We start from the raw sequence: 19158 nt of genomic DNA, 5'->3' as shown, positions 1-19158 counted from the left end.
ATTTCCTCAGCACAGTTTTCTGACTCCTCAGCACAACTCAAGAGTGCATTAGAGAGAGGAGAGCAATAGGCAATACCTGGAGTTTGTATACTCTTTGACTGATTGCACAGAACAGAGGAGAAGCAACCACTGCTGTCCCTGCAACACAGAGAGTTCACCTCAATAAACAAGGAGGCTTCTTACATTCACTTATTCACCCATCTCAGAACATAACAAGGTCATAATTTGGCCACCATTAAGTATAGCAAAACCACAATCATTTCAAAGCCTCGAGGGAGGTCTTACACTCTGAGATAATCTGTTATATTGGAGGATCTGACTGCAACTTCACTTTCCTGCTTGTACTTTCCTCTTCAGCCAGCCGGCCTTGGGAACCCAGCCAGCAGGCAGCTCCACTCTCTTTTTCAGCTGGCTGACCTTGGGGAAACCAGCCAGCTCCTCCACTCTGCTCTGGCTTGCAGGGCCTCAATTGCACTGGAAGCTACACTCAACCCCATGGGACATAAATGACCTTTTGATAAGACAGTATCAGCCAGCCACAGTCCTGTTAACTGGGAATTAGATCTACAAAACACTTGCACTGCCATATCTAGCCTGACTCTCTATGGGAGAATCTCTTTTTATATGGGAAGAATAATTAGCATTCTGGCCCTGGAAGAACACAGTGGAGTTTGTTATGTGGCTGTGTTTACTGTCTTTCTCTTCACTCTGTCCTCCCTTATGTTTAGTTAGTCTTTGTGCACTGTGATTGTCCTGGTATTTTTTGCTTTGATACTGGTTTCTCAAGCTCAGGTTGGCCTCTGCATTCCTTTGTGTTTTGCCTTGAATTTCCCTGTTTACATAGATTTTTGAAAGTTCAAACTACAGCAAGGCAGTTTCCAAAACCAGGACACAAATGAAGCTTAAATCTCCAGTATTTGGTAGCAAACTTATCTGTCAAATTCAGGTACAGCAGGAGTACAGCAACCAGTTCTATCATGCACTATTTTAAAGTCACTGAAATACATTTCCCACAGATCATTCACTGCGTCACTCCAAAAATTTTGATCAATGGTAAAAGAACATTTTCTGGCAATTCTTTTTTTTCTTTTTACATAGACAATTTGTTTTAATTTTGTAAAATTACAATCCAAGTTAGAAACTCTTCTAACTTCTTTGACACTGTTCCTTCACCAAATCTCCCTGCAGTCCATAAAACTCTCCAAGTTTTTTTTTTTTCCTCCAAAGCCACAAGTAGTGCCCACAGTAGAGAATACAGTGGGAAACTACTTCATTTCTCTGATCCCACCATGCCCAAGGACATCCATTCAGACCGTCAAGCTCTCAGTTGTGGCTTATGGCACAAGCACTGGTAATCCTATGGCCTCCAGGCGTTAATTAACCAGCCAAACTAAGATGTACCTTTGATCTACCCCACCATCTGCCTTTGATCTACCCCACCACTGCTATATCTACTTTTCAAGAAGACTCCTGAGAACCACCATTTCAGCCACCTCCTTTATATCTTTTCCATCAGGGTAAACATCCAAGTTAAGGTTCCCATGACCTTCTGCCTTCAACTCCTCTTTTTCCATCACTGTTTTTTGCTGTTCCTCCTTTACACAACCCCTTTCCTGCCACTGCAACTCTCTGATTGTCCACACAGGCTGAGCCTATCCTGCTCCTGATGTTCCCACACTTCTTTCTATGCCCACGTCCTCACAGTTTGCCTTTCAACAACCCAAGCTGTCCCACAGTTGAACTCTCCTCTATAAACGCCTGGCATTTTAATTAACTGAAATGTTGTATTTCAGCAGACATGCAGAAGACAGCATGATGGTTAAGATCCTGAACTTCAGTTCAGTTCAGTCACTTCAGTTCCTCATCTTCTAACAAAAGGATGCATGATCACATGCAAGATTTTAATTCCTTTGTGCTTCAGTTTACCAGCTTCACAACATAGACAGTTGTGCTTATGTTGTTCTCTGGATTACAAATTCCCAGTCAGGACAGAGAATTTGAATAATGTAGGAGATATATATATATAAAATTATAATAAAATGGCAACCGGCCAATGTTTAATTGGCCATGGAATATGACTAGCAGCTAATGGTCTGGGTTTTCTTTTTAAGAAACACTTCCTTTGCATGTATTCAACAGCAACTATTTAGTATCCTCGTAACAAGTTTGTGGTTGTTCTGCAGTTACGGAGGATGAGGTTAATGCCCAAGTGCATGTGGGTAGAGAGTCATCCCATAGGCATCTCCACCACCTTTTTTCCTTTACAACACAGGATAATAAGAATATTTATGTAGATGTTTGTGATAAAGTATAGGCCCCAGATATGGGCCCAGTATAGACCTAACCAACTGTGAAGCCTAAACACGTCCCAAATAGTCCTTGGGCCCTTCAATCTACAGTATCTCTTCCTAAACATAATTAATATACAGAACTTCCTTACCACCCCAGGTACCAGCAGCAAATAAATTCAATGCACTTTCAAGACACCAGACCATTTCTTTTTAACACATAGTGTATACTCATTTATCCCACATTAAGTACTCGTACAAAGCCATAGAGGCCCTCAAAATATGAGGGCATGGAAGACTGAGAGAATTCTTGTTGCTCTTTAACACTATTCAGTTACATCAAGATCCAGTCTCAAACATGACTCCAACAACCATTAACATAAGTTACTACCAAGGAAATAAGGGGAAATTGTAGCCTTCCTGTCACCACAGGATCATGACTGGACTGCCAGGAACATTAGGCCTGAAGGGGAAGCCTGCACAATCCATACTACGAAGACAATGAAAATTACTCTTCCTATGGCTAGATTCAAAGGAATCAGCTTTGAATTTAATTTATCCTGCTCTAATAAACATGGCTTCAACCTTCTCTCTTAAAGATATCGCCTCTGCCTTACAGGTTAACTGTACTTCCTTTGTCCTCTCTTCTAAGCCACAAAATCCAGAAACAACCACTCCCACATCCCACACAAGTCAAGGAAAACCTAAATCTGATGATTTGCCTCACACACATGAGTGCAGGGAGAGGGTAACTTCTAAGTTCCCAGAAGAGATCCCACAAACATGGTTCTTGAAAATGCACTTGCCCAGGTAGGAGTAGGATGAGGCTCCTGTGAATTCAAAATCAGTTTCTGCTGAAGACCCAACAAGATTTATGGCAAGTACTACTCCAGAGAGAGAGCAGGGCCTGATGTACTGGTTTAAGAAAAGATTCCCAGGTTATTTTATCCCAGGTTTAACAGTAAGGATGCACTTAACACCTTTAAATATTACCCCTACTTTGTAAACAGAGACATTAATAACATTTGCTCATCATGGAAAAAAATACAGTAGTTAAATGGTTAGCTTTTTTTTTTTTTAACTGCTGTGCTAAGATCCACCAGAATGTACAAAATACCTCTGGGGATGTGGAGGCGCAGTCATCCCAAGATACTCATCCCAAGACTTTCTGCTTATCTGGACTACATCCCTTGAAAACTCTTTTCGTTCTGGCAGTGACCCATAAACACCAAAAAGCAGCAGCTGTGCTCCCCTCCTGCAACAGGATGTTGACCGCCAGATCACATTTTCTTAATGTAAACCAAGTCCATTAATACTCCAGTAAATCAGCTCAGCAAACCCTCCTGCCAGAGTCCTCAGGCTGGCCCAGGTTCAGTGATGTGACACTGGTGCGAGGCAGCTTCTTAACTTAGGAGTGTCAAGGAAAAATTACTGTGCTAAGGGTATTTCAATTATAACCAACAGCCAGAGGCACAGAAGGTGCTTTCCTCCAACAACAGCAGAGGTACCGCAGTGGTTAACGAACTCCAGCTAGAGAGCTTACTGACAGTGCCAAGACTGGAGGAACCAGGCTCAGGAATGGAGATCTAGAACACAAACTGGTTTTGCAGAAGTGACATGACACTGACAACAGACCCACTATCATATGGTTTCAAACAGCTATATTAGAGCAAAACTGTACACGTGAGTGCAGAGGGGATTCTGCCTTACAAAACCTTCATCTTCAGAAACTAAGACAGCAAAAAAGTTCACATTATGATCCGTAACAAGAAAAGGCAATTATAGATGCTCACAGCCCATTTTATCTATAAGAAGTCACGTTATGTATCCGTTAGGATGGACCGAGACTGTACTGAAGAAAGACATAAAAGAGAAAAAAAGAGAGAAAAAAAAAGGAAAAAAAAAAGAGTGCTATTAAAAATAGGTACCTTGAGTTATGCCACTGTTTTTCACCTCGGGTTCAATCACTTGAATTGTATCATCTTCAAGGTAGAAGTATATTTTACAATGTCTGACTCTATATAACTCTTGATTTTTGTCAGGCACTTCTTCCTCAAAATAGGCATCAAAAGACAATACCTATTAAAAACAATAAATATATATAAAGCAGCAAATTCTTCAATGCTTTTGCAAAATATGTCAATAAAATAAACTTGTATATATTACAAGTAACTAAATGTATGGGTTTCAGGAGGTAGATTTATTTCTCAGAAATGTAAGAATAGAAATCCACATTAAATCACATAAATTTAAAATTCTTTGCTCGGCATTTTTTATTATCACAACATCTAAGCAGAGATGGAATTCTAAAGGAAAGAAATAAATCAAATACGAAACTACCAGCAGGCTGCTTGGAAAATCTTCTGAACAAAGCACTTTTGATAGCACAATGAGCTACCTAGGTCCTGAAGCAAATTTTAGACTTCTTTTCAATGAATTGCTGGAAAATAAAGTACATTATGACAGTAACGGCTTTACCATCGCAGTAAGTGGAAAGGAGAGTTCTTTTTAGGCAGATCCAACAAGCTGTCTAATGAATGGTACTGAAGACTGCCAGAAAGGAAGAAGGTTTTTCAGGAGTCATTTAGAGCTATGCAACACTGGCATTTCAAAACTTAGCTGGTTCTGCAAGTCAGTAAGAAATCTCTGAGAAATCAGAGGGACATCTCTGAGAGTATACCAAATACACTTCATGGTCTCCTGCAGTAGCAATAATGCAAGAAAAAAAGCCCTTGGAGGTGAGGTGCTCAGTGGTCTAAGACAGTGGCCTTTATGTCTGGAGATTCCTCACCAAGGCAATACACAAATTTGCACTTCTTGGTAGCATTTGTGGGGTTTAATCACCAAGAGCTAATTTTAAGGGAATTGTGCAAGAAGTATCTACTTAATAATATAGGTTCTACCAGGAAGCTTGCTGTGATAAGTATGTGCAAGGAGGCAATAATTAAAAAAAGGTTTCCATCTTGTTGCCCCAACAGATTTGGGTCAAACCAGTGCTATTCCATACTTCATATTTTTGTAATTATTCTATGTAATATTCAATTGCCCTTATTTTTGACTGATAGAAAAACTGATGCTTTGGAAAAAGTACAGCTTAGCTGTTCCCTGTGTTTCAATGAGCATCTGGCAGACTATGGCTTGAAAATGCTTGAAATCAAGTGAGCTAGCCAAGATCCTCACTGAACCAACGGGTTAACAGTATGTTCCTTCAGCACGTTTCCTTGAGAACCTTCAAAGTACTTACACAAATACTAATGACAGAGATTTTAAAACACCCTGACAGACAAGCACAACCCCTTTTTCTACATCTGAGGAGACAGAGCTAGCGGCTTGCTCAGGAACACACAAGAACAGCCGTCCTATATCCTAGCCAAACTGCTCAGTGGGCCACTCTTCCTTCTCTCAGGCAGCGTAACTGCAAGATGAGAAAAACTCTGTTTCCACAGAGTATTTCAAAGGCTAAGATCTCACTGTTTTTCAGCATGCATCAAACAATATGACACATACATATTTGGCCTCCTGTCTCCTGCGCTGTGACCTGCCACCATTAGAGAAATAAAACTTGAATTCTAATCAAATGACATAATTGTTACCTGTTAAACCTGACGGCATTAAATCTTCACACAAAAATATCTTGACACTACCAGTTTTGGTTTGTTTAAGCAGTACAACATGCAAGCTTCTGAACAACCCACAAACAAAATAGGTCAAAATTCATTCTGGCCACATGCAATTTTTAACTGTGGATTTTACTCTTTCACGTATCAAACACAGAAACACTGGTTAAAACATCTGACATACAACAACCCTATTATCCTTTAACATCTCTTCTTCCTTCCATTTGTCTAAACCTTGGTGTATAATGTTATTTTTGATGACCAAGTTATCCTTCCTGGCATCCAGCTACTATTCTGGAAGGACCAGGAGCCCTGTGTAAACCTCTTGAATACTCCAGGAGACTTAAAAGTGGAACCACTATATACCAGTCTAAACATCCTGGGGTTCAGCTGACAAGGGCCTGAACTTCATTCTTTGCCCAGCTGCTGCTAAGCCATGCAACCATTGGAAACTTTCTTAGGTGCTCTACCTTCTTCTCTCTATTCTGCTAGTCCCACCAGGTGAAACTGTCTTTTTGCATAGATCTCCAAGCACAATCAGGTCCTAAATACACTGTACTTATTTCTGTCACTGAACATACGCCTCTGTCCTGCTTTACTCCATTCAAGGAGTTTGTGCAAGTTCCTTTGCACTTAAACTTTATTCTCTTTATACTCTTATCAACACACTAGTGTATGAAACATATACAACTTTTCAGATTAAAACAGATGATTGTGGAAGGGTGAGGTGGGGAAGGAACAAAAAAGATGACTTTTCATTTTAAAGCTAAGTTAATTTTAAAAGTACTTGAAATGTTACACTTCCTAACTCAGGTCTGATCTGTAGTACATTGCAGTGAGCACAGTTTCCATCCCACTCTTAAAAAAAATTAAATGTTACATACAAAAACTACATGCAACAAACACTGAAGAAACTCTGTGGCATTTTGTAAAGCTGGCACAAGGTTTCCCTGGAACCTGTGCTAGTCAAATTATAAACATTGTTTCAAGCCCAGTCAGCCTCGTGTGTGTACTTAATCACAGAAGAAATCAAATTACACCTGCTTCCTATTAGGCATATGAAACTGCAAAAAGTCTTTCTTAACCCACTTAATAGTGAGGTTTTATCCCTGTCCTTCCCCCATGCTGATTCAGTACTGCTGAAAGTTAGAAACCAAAGAGAATGGTGAGAAAGCAGACCACGTTTATCTTTTTAAAGATAAACACCTACAGAAACCTTTTTCCATTTCGCTCAGTTTTGCTGACTCATAAACGGCCAGCACTGGAGCTGCATTCCAGGCTCTTAACTGGGGAAGCTAAATTAGTTGGGTAGTACCCTTTTAACTGCCTGCGATTAACAACCACGGGGGCCCTCCAGAGGCCCATTCTCAACCTGTAAACTCCGGCCCTGGATTGCCCTGTGGAGGAACACATTGATTACAGAAGGGAAGTAGAGAGGCCAGCTAGTTCGTCTCAACAGCCACGTGCAGTAGCAGGTCGCCCCCCTTCCTCCCCTCCCTGAGTCCCGCCTAACCCCTTTGTGGCATAAACTCGGGTCCAAGTGCTGCTCTCTTAGGCGCAGCCCCAGGCTTGAACCAATGCACACCTCCTCCCTCAAACAGGGGTGCAGGTAAAGCAAGTGCAGGACTGGCTGAAGCATTAACGCTTTGGCTCATTAGACCAATTTCTACTCGAGCACGTTGCTAAAAGCTATGTGAGTAGTCCTAAGGACTTCTGATGCTAACCCAAGTCACGTGTACCTGTTCAAGCCTTACATTTTCTTGTAGTAGTTCTGGTCTGCCAAAGAGACGAATGCCTAATTGCACTGTAATTACCTGCATGGCTTTTCTTTTAGAGCAAAAATTATGAGATTAGCCATTCTTCCCAACATTTAAATACCATAATCATTTAGTCATGCAACATTTCTGCGATCTGCTGAATGATTTCTTTTTCTGAATCATTTTTCTTCTCCAATTGTAGGCTTTTTGCTTTAGAAATAAAACATCGTTAAGTAGAATTTAATGTAAATTTAAACATAGAAAGTAATGACAGTGTGCTACAGAATTCCTATCATCATGGATTACAGCTATTGGATAACCCTCTAGCTTTAAAGGTGTCACTACACTCTTACAAAATAAAAATAAATATTAATTTTAAATTCCTGTGTCTATAGTGTACACAGTCTACCTATATTACACATGAACAGATCACACTAAAGTCAACAAGACTTTGAGAAAGCAAACATGATGGCGTAAGTGAATTCTGAGCCTAAAGCACTCAACTATGGCTAATGGTTTCTGAGTACCCACCCACATCTTCTCCTGGACTGAGGCCTACCTTACATTCATTCTTACCAGGTTGACAAAAAATTCCTGTATTGTCACCATTTTCACTTAAAAAAATACAATAACCACTCCCTTATTTTCATTATGTTCCATAAGAGATGTACCCTAGTACAGAAGTATTTTTCTGTGTTGCTGTACAGCATGACATATCTTTATACTCATTGTCTGGTATACCGATATGATGGAAAAATAGATGTTACCACTCTTTTTGTCTATCTAGGAGCTTTTTTTTTGCATGCACGAAATGATCCTCTGAAGTATTTGACTGACCGAATTTCATCTTCATACCATCTTTGTCATATTGGAGCTATTCATAAAAAGCATACAGATTTCTGCATACCTGTTTGTCAAACGCTACCCAAGCAGGAGCCCCATTTCCCATCTCTTCAGGAAACACACTGTATTTAGGTTTCAGCTTCTGACCAGGTAATGGTTCACCTCCTATTCCAGGTTTATCTTCTCCAACCAGCATAGCAACATTATTGCAGTAGCCCCAGTGCTGTGACTTGTGGAAATTTTCTTTCCCTATCTGTCAAAAGATTGGAAGAAAAAGAGAAAAAATAAAATCCCCGTGTTTGTTCTTAAATCTGTAAGAGTTAGCTGTCTAGGCAAGGGGGATTAATCATGGAAAAGTTTATAATTACTTTTGATACAGACTCTAAAAACCTGTAACAACTGGAATGCTGAAAGTGAAATGACATTATTTCAGTGGTCAATCTGCCAGTCTTTTCCAAAATGGAAAAATATTCCAGCAATTTACCCCCAGATGAGAGACAAGATGATACCCATCGTTTTCCCCCTCTCCTTCCCTGCATCAAGGATTAAGGCATGTGGTAGAAAGAAGCAAGTACCCACAAGAACTGTTGCAAAAGGTAGAGGGGAAAAGCCTTTTCCACAGATCTCCAAAGGACAAATGGAAATAGTTCAAGAGTACCCAGAGAACAACCTGCTCTCATTACATATGTCGAAGATCTTATTTGCGCTTGCATCCCCGAGTGCGAAATAAACAGCCCCGGACTGGTGAATACAGTTGAATTTTGGGAGGCTGGGTCTGAATCAAGACAGAATATTCATTCCATCTGGGTTTATTCCAAAAAAAAAAAAAAAGGTCTCTGTAGTGATTTCTTTATATTATTACCAATTTTTCAGGCAATTAAGGATGGAGTGCTTAAAAAAATAAGCACAACCAACTGCAAAGAAACCCATCTTGCCTACTCCCGTTTCTTGGCTGGAGCTGGAGCCAGTCTTGAAGCGATGCAGAAAAGCCTCTGGCCTCACATGAATATCAGTCCTGCCTGTGAAAATGTCCCTCCTAATGAGCTGCCTGCCTCGCTGGCCGGTTCCCTTGCATAGAGGCAGTCGGTGTGAGCAGTGCTGGGGCAGCAAACCCCTAATGACCCCAGACATCGGTCTCAGACGAGAAGACAGGGAAATAGGAAAAGCCGACAGAAAGCTCCACCAACCCTTCCTCCCATGAGCATCAGTTCTGACTCATTAGCTCCTCTCGCTCTTGCTCTGCTATTCCTCCCTTCCTCGCCCTCTCAAATCCTCGAAACATTGTGTCTGGGCAGGCAGGGAAGGGCTGCTTGGTAATTGCACCCCGGCACAACTAAGAAGGAGAGACAGAGAGTACCACAGCCCTACCCTCCCGCAGCCTGGGACTGGGTGGACATGAGAGAAGATGAGGCTGAAGGAACTGATGTTACGGATGAGCACAGAAAAGGCCCTGGGTAGAGGAAAAGGGTGGGCAGCAAAATTTTCATAGTGGCACTGGAGCAAGTCTATTGGTAAAGTAGCAGAGGGACAAAATTGCCTTTCATCTGGTGGACCCAGCAATGCTAGTTATCACATATATATTTAAACCAGTGTTCCCCAAAAGGTGTAGACAACTCTAGGTTACTATCAGGAAACAAAAAATAGCCAAAAAAACCAAGACAAAAAACCAAATCATTCTTTTTCATCACAGCAACATTCAAGTGCTCCAAGATAATATAACACACTTGACACAGCAGTTCTGGGAACTAGTGAGAGAGTAAAGCAGCAAAACCTGAAAGAATAACCAAGTAGCTATTCCATTCTGGCAATATGAAGGAGAGTGAGGAATTTGAAAGGCAGCTAACTAACCTCATAGTTCATAATATTCAGTGCTCATAAATACAAACTACTGCACGCTGAAAATTACAGTCTGAACTGTTCACCTGCCTCGCGGTGCCCTAAATCCAATGACACAGGACAGAGAGCTGCCCTTGACAGGAACAGCTCAATCCCTACCTTAGCTTAATCTTTGCTTGAAATCCTTTTGAGTACCACTTGTGTCCTTTTGCAAGGACAATGGTATGAAAAATAATAAATTGCTATTTTTATAAATAAATTGCTCTCTTTTATAAAACCATTCTTTTTAATACTGTTAACCAGTGGCCATACCTTGCTTAGGTTAACAACAGCTGGGCTATCCAGCACCATTTTGGGATAACTGGGGACAGTAACAACTGGGAGTACGGAAGCACTTCCCCAAAGATGTTTAAAAGATGTGAATAAAAGGGCACATGGCAAGTATCATAATATAAAGGATAACACAAACAAAAATTAAGAAGTACTCCTGAACCATATGTTTACAACTCACAAGCAAGGGTCACAGAATCACAGAATCACAAGGTTGGAAAAGACCTTTAAGATCATCAAGTCCAACCGTTCCTGTCCTATGCTAAACCATACCCCAAAGTCACTGAATAAAAGAGAAAATCAACCAAAAGCAGTATCTGTGTGGCAGCTAGCTAGCCCATGGCCCCTCCTCCACACAGCATTGGTCAAGCCAGGAATTGAACAAAACTTTTAAAGAGCTGCACATTTGCAGGAATAATGCCCAAAATAAAATACTTCATATCAGCACACTTTTTGGAGCTGTGATGTAAAATTTCGTGCTTTAATGCACAGGGTAAGCACAGATATTTAGGTGTTGGGAGCAGATCTTCATGTGGTCATCCCACCCTTCCCTGAAGAAGCGAATGCAGGTGCCCTCCTCGTACAGGACTCTGGAACAGGCAAGCACTGATGGGGTCTGGCACCCACTTTATAAGACATCTGCACTTGGGAAGGTTTTCTCCCTCTCCTTCTGGCACTACTGAGCTGCCCTGTCTTATCTTTCCCTTTTTAATGATGTGGTTCATCAGTAAGCTGATAAAAGAGAGAAGTCAGAATGCGAGGCGGCTTTCTGCATTTATCAGTTCAAATGTGGAATAACTGCAGTCAAGCTGAGTTTTAAAAGGGAAATTTCTAGGCAGAAACATCTGATTTTTACTGAAGGTGCTATAGAACAGATCCACTTTGTAGCACAGCAAGTATTTAATTATTTTCCCCCTATTACCAAAGCACAAGTTAGGGAGAGAGGCAGAGTTATCAAAGCACAGCAAGGGTGGCAGTTTTCCTGAGCAAAGGAAAGCTTTTCATGTCCTCAAAGCTTCTTCTTGAAGCATTTGTTGTTCATCTGCTTCTGGGTTTTGGCCAGCTATGGTGTGGTAAAGTGTTTATCAAAGTAATCCAGGTTTGTTCCTGCTGGAAATTTTCCAAAATTTAGGGGTGAAATCGAAACACTGTTCACAATTTGATATGAAAAATACACAGCCCAATAGCTGCAATGCTGTTAAGAATCTTTTGTGGCATTCTTGGGACTTTTTAGGGTTCAACAGAAAAACTCCTTTAGATTCCTAATCATAGAATTACTTACAAGGTCCTTCTCCACGAAAAACACCCAAACCCATATGCAAATAATCTCCTCTAAAGGTCTGCACAGTTCTTTCTTAAAAAAAAACAGAACAGCAGCAAATAAACAAATGAAATAAAGAGAAAGTTTAAGAAAAAGTGTAATTGTAATTGGAGTTCACAAAAGAGAAAAAGACATTTGGAAAACTTCAGCTGATGAGCTCAGACCACATCCAGCCCAAAATAGTGATGGAACATCATGTTACCTCCCCAATAATATTAAATGACTTCTAAAAGGAATCGGTGAGAGTGCAGGGAAAGAGCTTTACTGTGTCTGCTGTGCTAATGCAGCTAAACTGAGCAGGCTGTAGATCTGCTGAACAAAGCTGGCCTTTTTCTGTGCAATGAGCCTGAAATAAATATTGAGGATACATTCAATAGTGACTAATGCAAAGGTCAGGATTCTCTGACTGCAGCTACTGGCTTTGCACACTCAGCCACCGCAGCCCCTGGGGAACTGCCTTGTGCTCTCTCCATTAATACTCTGGTGCAGTCACAGCAAACTCATCAGGGAGCTGCACGTTTCAGCCAAACCAAACACAACTGGAAATCTCTCACCACAGCAGCTGGAGTGATGAGGGAACCCTGTGACACACACTGTCTCAGGAGATACATGCTTTTAACCAAGTCCCACGGGGACTTATGGTAGAAGCTGTTGGTAGCAGCCTGTTTCTCTTCCCTGTATCCATTTGTAATTCCCACCTCGAGAACAGCAGCCACACTGTGGAGGTCCTGCTCAAATCCCATTTCAGAATGGATTGTGGCGATTCTGAACGATTCTAGGCTGCCTGTGCAGGCTGCTGGTTGCTTCAGCTAAGCAACAGAAATAAATGGAAATGCTGAATGCTGTGCCGGCCAAATTCATGTGACCTCCTGCCCTGTAGAAAGCACAGGTCACCTCCTGAGATGAGACAAACAGCAGAAGTTCCCACAATGCTTGTAAGTAGCATCTCTCACAAAGTTAGCTCTCACTGCTTAGTGAAAAGCCAGGTTTCAGCTAGTGATTTTCAAATCTTTTTTCCTCCCCAGCTTGCTGCAGAGGTTTCAGTGTGTCCAGAGGTAAAGCGGTATGGTAAAAAGAGGATTACCTTAGACATTGTCCCCAGAAAGTGTGGTGCCCCTCTAACACATCCCAGAATAAGGTGCATTGACAGCAACAACCTGGATCAGCACAAGAAAGGCATGGACCTGTTGGATCGAGTCCAGAGGAGGATCACAAAGATGATCAGGGGGCTGGAGCACCTCTCCTACAAAGACAGGCTGAGAGAGTTGGGCTCATTCAGCCTGGAGAGGAGAAGGCTCTGGGGACACCTTACTGCATCCTTCTCATACCTAAGGGGGGTTTATAAGAAAGATGGGGAAAGATATTTTATCAGGGTCTTTCACAACAGAACAAGGGGTAACAGTTTTAAACTAAAAGAGGGTAGATTCAGACCAGATATAAGAAATTTTTTTTACAGTGAGGGTGGTGAGACACTGGAACAAGCTGTCCAGAGGGACTGTAGGTGCCCCATCCCTGGAAATATTCAAGGTCAGGTTGGACAGGGGTCTGAGCAACCTGACCTAGTTGAACCTGGATGACCTTTAAAGGTCCCTTCCAACCCAAACCATTCCGGGATTCTATTAGCTTGCTCTTAATTGCCTGAGCTGGTACAGCCTGAGAGAAGACAACAAATGGTTATAAAGAGAAGAGTCCAAAATGCAACCCTGATTGGCAGCTACAGGAAGATTTCTGTTTGGGGGCTGTGAAGAGAGAGAGATCTGGGGGAGTGGGGCAGGGAGGTAGTATAAAGGGCTCAGGAAAGAAGGACAAGGAAAGTAGAAGGCACAGCAGGCAGGCTTACTTATAAAGAGGTTGTAATTGCTCTGTCAAGAAAAATTAATGTCCCATTTTGGCACCAATGATTACAGAGCAGCAGAAAATACTCAAGCAGGAAACACAGAGAAAGCAACAGTAGCACAGCTGAGGGCAATTCCAAGCTCCTGCAATAAAGGAACATGTGGAATTTCTGTTGCACCACTGAAGTTTGCAACAGAAACTGATATTCTCAAGGATGTATTTCACCCCTGAGAGCTATGAACTCATTGTCCAATTCTCTGAGAAACACCATGTAGAATTGTTGGGCAGAATTCTCTCTCTGAGGGGGATTTCGAACCTCAGGCAAGAAAATACACCAGTCAGCTAGTACCTGGTGTGTCTGACCCATATGAATATGTTGTCCTCTCCAGGAGCTGCTGACCTAAGGTAATGACATCAATCTGTTATCAGAAGGGACGGTTGCCTTGGAGGATGGGAGGTAAAGCAGTTACAGCAACAAAGGAAGTAATGACGCTGTTGCACTGCAACCAGTGTCATCCCTAACACAGTCCAGACTCTGAATGCCCAAACTTTTTCCTGCAGTAACAGGGTAAACTTATTATATGCTACATTTCCACCACATGCAGAATTAAGTATGGTAATCAAGAGCCATGATTTTCTGCCTTGAAAAATAGGTGACACTCATATAAGTTGAGCAGACAAAGCTGAAACTCTCACCACTTCAATCATCAGTTGGGCCCTGCAGACAGAAGCTGCAGTACCCAGGTCTCCCCTCAGGTCTTCAACTTTGGCATCAGTGCCAGGAGCAAAAGAAAATAAATGAGGATTTACTCTTTTCAAAGGTGTGCAACAGGTAGCAAAATTTTCCAACAGGTAACCCATGAGTTACTGTTTGTGAAAATAAAGAAATGAGTAAACTCTTCGATGCAACAGGGTGGCAAAGGGTGTGTGAGTACCTGCCACTGCCACCAGACAAGGGCACTTCTCTAAGGCTGTCAGGACAGAGGAGCACCAGCCTTGCTGAGGGGCAGCAGCACTCCCAGCACAGACTCTGGCCTCTCCAGCCTCTGCAAAAGGGAAAGGGGTGACTTCTGCCCATGAGGCAGCCTCCTATTTCCACCCCCACCTCCCCCACCACCACCCTCCTGAAAGATGGGGCCCTTGCAAGTGGGCAGGAGATGGGCTAATCTGCTCAAAATACCAGCCTGCTCTATCATTTGAACTCTTGATCACCCACATGTGAACTTGACTGGCACTGCTGGGGAGCAGCTTATCTTTGGATTTGTGTTCAAGGAACAGGAGTTTTAAAGGAGCTGAAGGAGTTTTATTTGATGTTTGTACGCAGACTACTGTAATTTTGATTTTAAAAATATTTTTTAAAATAGGGCTGGCTCCTTTTACTGTCTTTGTTGACAGTAAATATTTTATGCTCCTGACGCCTTCTGCTAGCTGCCACTCATGCAACCAAACATCAAACATGGCACTGCTCCTGCTACACCTGTCCCTTTCATCTCTGCTCTTCATTTGGCACAAAGGAAACATTACCTTATGTTACCATACAAAACACTCCAGCAGCTTCACAAGTGCCTGTCACCTCCCTGTGTTTCCCTCCAGTCTCACTAGCTGTGATGCCCAGTCAGCAAGATTTTGTCCCAGCTACTCAGGACTGCAGCATCAACCTTGCTGACAGGGAAGCTGCTAAATCAGGCACCAGTTCGTTACAAGTGAGGGGTAAAACAGTAGAATCCAGCCAGCAGCCGCTGCCCTTCACAGAGCTGGCAACCCTGTGGGTGGCTGCGAGCTGCTGGGCCTCACTGCCTGTGCTCCTGGGTGGAGATGAAGTGTCTCTGCACCTGGCTGGAGAGGAAGTGAGTGTTCCTGGTAGAAGTAGTAATAATCATAACAGAGGGGTAACACTACGAGCCAGTGGCTCTTAGTTCCAGGCACTTAAGTGCTGTGTAAAGATTCCTTACGTCCCATTTGCTGACACAGTCCCTGCTGCCCTGAAGTTAGACTCCGTGCCCCTAACTACCTTAAAGCTCTGGTTTTCAGGACACATCCAAGGTAGGCAAAACGCATACGTACTCCTCTTCCACTGCCTTTCATGGGCCTATATATGAGGCCAGAGGAAGCACTGGGGGCAGAGAAGATTGCAGCATTAGTGATAAGAGGGGAATTAATACCCGTAATTACAAACCAAGGGCTGGCAGGAACAGCAATCCTCTGTGCCTTGCTCATCTTTCTTCAGGGGATGCTTCGTTCCTGTTGTTTCTGAGCAATAAGAGGCACTGATGCGCAGAGTACTAACAAGTGAAAATCCTTCCTTCCTTTTCAATCTGCCTACAGCAGTGACACTTTGGGTTTTTTCCATTTAAATATGCTCTCCTTGGCCTCTAGTTTGTGGAAATATATGAAAATAAAAATTAAATCTAATAGCCAACAACTATGCAGAGATCAGAAATGCTTTCCAAGAAGGCTGAGTTATCAGTATTAACTCCTCAATCTCATGGACTGTACAAGAAGAGCAATCTGAAGCCCTAACAATGGTATAACCATGGGTTTACAATGGTGTAACCGTGTGTTTACAATGCTGCCTTTTCACAACTGTGACTTGGTTTCCATGCATTTAGTTCTCATAACAATGTACACACTATATGTACTTCAGCCTGTGGTGTGCGACATTCTTTAAAGGCAAGGGAAGTAGGTATATCAAGAGACCCCTTGGTTTAGTGCAAGCTCCTGAGGCTGCTCAAAACAAGAGAAGCATACCAGAGATGGAAGAGTAGATGAATGCCCGTTGGGAACTACAAGTGCATCTCCAGGGTGTGCAGAGATGCAGTTATCACCTTCTACACTCTCTCTCCTGGGGTGGGCCAGACTCAGGGGCCCGCAAAGCACCCCAGCAATCAGGCAGCAAAAACAAGGGCTCTAACAGCCACAACGTGTTCGCAGTGTGAAAGTGCCAGATTCCCACCAGCTACTTATTATTAAGAATGTTTACACTGTTTCACCTGCTTCCTGAAGGCACCAGCCACAGTGCCATGCCCTGCTCCTCCCTTACCCCCTGCACCATTTCACAGTACGGACCGTATTTAGCAAATGCCTTGCTACCCTTGAAGAGCAAGTTGGAAGCGACGGCGGCCTTCTCTTTTGCTCACTACGGTAGCACACAATAAAAATACCATCTTATGGGTTCACAGGCTGCCATCGGCAGTCAGAGGCACTGGCAACTCTGGAAACCCACGTTAGCCTCCTTGGCGCTACCCCACCACCTCTGCAAAGGCTCTGCTTTACTTGCGGGGCACCTGCCTCTCCCCATTTGGCTTTGTTAAGAGATGCGACGGCAGCTCACGCTGTCCCACGGCAGCTTCCAGACCCCTCAGGCCCAGCCCAGCTGCCAAGCGTCCCCTCTCCCGAGGTGAAACCGGAGGAGGTGTGCGCACCTAACCGCACCTCGCTTTCCACCTGCCGGATGTGGGTGTGTGGGGGGGGGCGGCCTGGCCTTGCCGTGCCACCGGCGCTTACTCGCCACCCCCGGGGGCGACTCCGCAGGGAGCACCCGCGCCTCACCCCTTCCGGCCGGCCCCGCCGACAGCCAAAGCGCGTCTCACTCCGCCTCGGCCCCCGCTCAGGCCGGCGGAGCGCTGCCTTGCGGCGGCCGCGCCGACCCCGGCCTGGCCTGAAGGGGGCGGTCGGGCCAACCGACGCCGGCGCCGCTCCCGCGGCAGCTGCGGCACCGGGGCAGGGGAGACGAGAAGGAGGAGGAGGGGCGACCCCTTCGCTGTCACTCACGTTCCGGTCGCGGGAGACCCCGGGCAGGAGCGGCAGCTCCATAACTGCCCCGGTCTGCACAGAGCCCCACGGCGCTGGGGGCGTCGTTGCCGGGAGACCGGGCGGTGACGTCGCGGGGGCGGGGCGAAGAGCGGCGGAGCCGCGCGGAACCCTGCGGCGTACAGGCCGGGAGGGAGGGGCGGCCCCGCGCCTCCCCGCTCCGTGCGGCCTCGCCGCCTGTTCCCCCGCCGCTGCGGCTCGCCCGGGCGGCGCCTGGCCCTGGGCTTGGCCCTGAGGAGCCCCAGCCCCGCGGGGTGCGGGAGGTGTGGCGGGAGGGGGGACGGGCCCGGACGCGGGTCGGGGTTCGCGGCCTTGGGGGCCGAAGGAGAAGTAAACACCGAGTCTGTTTGGTTTTAATTCTCCCGAGTTCCTTGTCGGCTCCTCCGCAAATCTCAGCGTTTGGGTCGGAGCCGAAGCTCCGTGTGTGCCGCCCAGCCCTGCCTCCCGCCGGCCCGGGCGCGGTAACCTCTGCCCGCGCAGGGCTGCGCCCCGCAGCCGCCCCGCACGGCTCCGCGGGGGGGGGGGGGGGAGGGAGGAGGGGGGAGGGGCGGGGCAGACCCCACCCCACCTCATCGGCCATTTCCTGCGCCGATTAATTTCTCGTGGCTTTTCCCTTTGCGGCTTCCACGCAGCACGTTTCGCTTCGGGGCCGAGGCGGGCTCGGGGAAGGGGGGTTGGGGAGGGGGTCGTGGGATGGTGATTTTACATCTTTGGTTGTTTTTTTGGGGGGGTTATGGGATTGGGGGGGGGTTGCGTGTTGGTCTAGGGGGGTGGTGGAAGTAGGTCAGTGGGTTTCCACTCTCGGGTTTCCCAGTGCTGCGTTACCGCACCTGCATTTGCATTTCGTCTCGGGAAGGCAAACATTTAAAAACGCATTTTAATTGAAAATGAAAGGAACCGTCATTTAAATCGCGTTCGTTTCTTGCAGTGGGTGGTATTACCCTCGAATTTAAATACCAAACAGAGAATACACCGAGAGTTTCTCACGGATGGCTTGGGGTGGGGGGAAGAGGGTTGTTTCTTTCTTTAATGGAAGTAACATTTTCCTTGTTAATAAGGGAGGATGCATTCCTGATCGCCTCCAAAGCCTATTCCAGAGAACAGCAACCGTGCTACTTTATGTTCCTCCATTTTACATAAAGCTGTTCCTGAATATATTCTTTAATTGGAACTGTTTTCTTACAGGAACAAAATATTTTAAAAAAGTTTATGGATAAAATAAGCAACATCCAAACATTTCAATTCTGATCAACCATCGCGCCGTCTCGGGGAAGCTGCACTGCTAAATGTCCTTATTCTCATCGGTGGAGTGGATCTCCCCTGCCCCGTTTCATCCTCTGTGATGCACAAGCCCATGAAATTCCCATAACATCTCCCCTCCCTGAAACAGAGGCTTCTGCAACAGCTCGGGGGATGTGTTCAGTGGGAATGAGCCTGGGAGGTGCTCCCCGTACGGCTCCCAAGGAGCCCTTGCGCAGCGCGCACCATCAGGAGTGCTGTTTGGCCAAGATGTTCTCATT

The 19158-nt window shown here is 44.7% G+C and overlaps 1 protein-coding gene across 1 annotated transcript in view; it reads right to left on the bottom strand.

Annotated features, from left to right (window-relative positions):
* Window positions 1–17641, bottom strand: part of EFHC2 (EF-hand domain containing 2) — a gene marked incomplete at its 5' end in the record, with an annotated part of 63028 nt that extends 45387 nt beyond the window's left edge. The window contains 3 exons of the mRNA XM_084280018.1: window positions 4217–4367; window positions 8570–8758; window positions 17600–17641. Coding sequence (XP_084136144.1) covers window positions 4217–4367; window positions 8570–8758; window positions 17600–17641 — 382 coding nt within the window. The remainder of the gene's footprint in view (window positions 1–4216; window positions 4368–8569; window positions 8759–17599) is intronic.
* Window positions 17642–19158: the final 1517 nt, after the last annotated feature.

This window comes from Gallinula chloropus (assembly GCF_964237585.1).
Source record: "Gallinula chloropus genome assembly, chromosome: 1".
NCBI lineage: Eukaryota > Metazoa > Chordata > Aves > Gruiformes > Rallidae > Gallinula > Gallinula chloropus.
The sequence above is the reverse complement of the archived record's forward strand: the minus strand, read 5'-3'. Positions and strand labels throughout refer to the sequence as shown.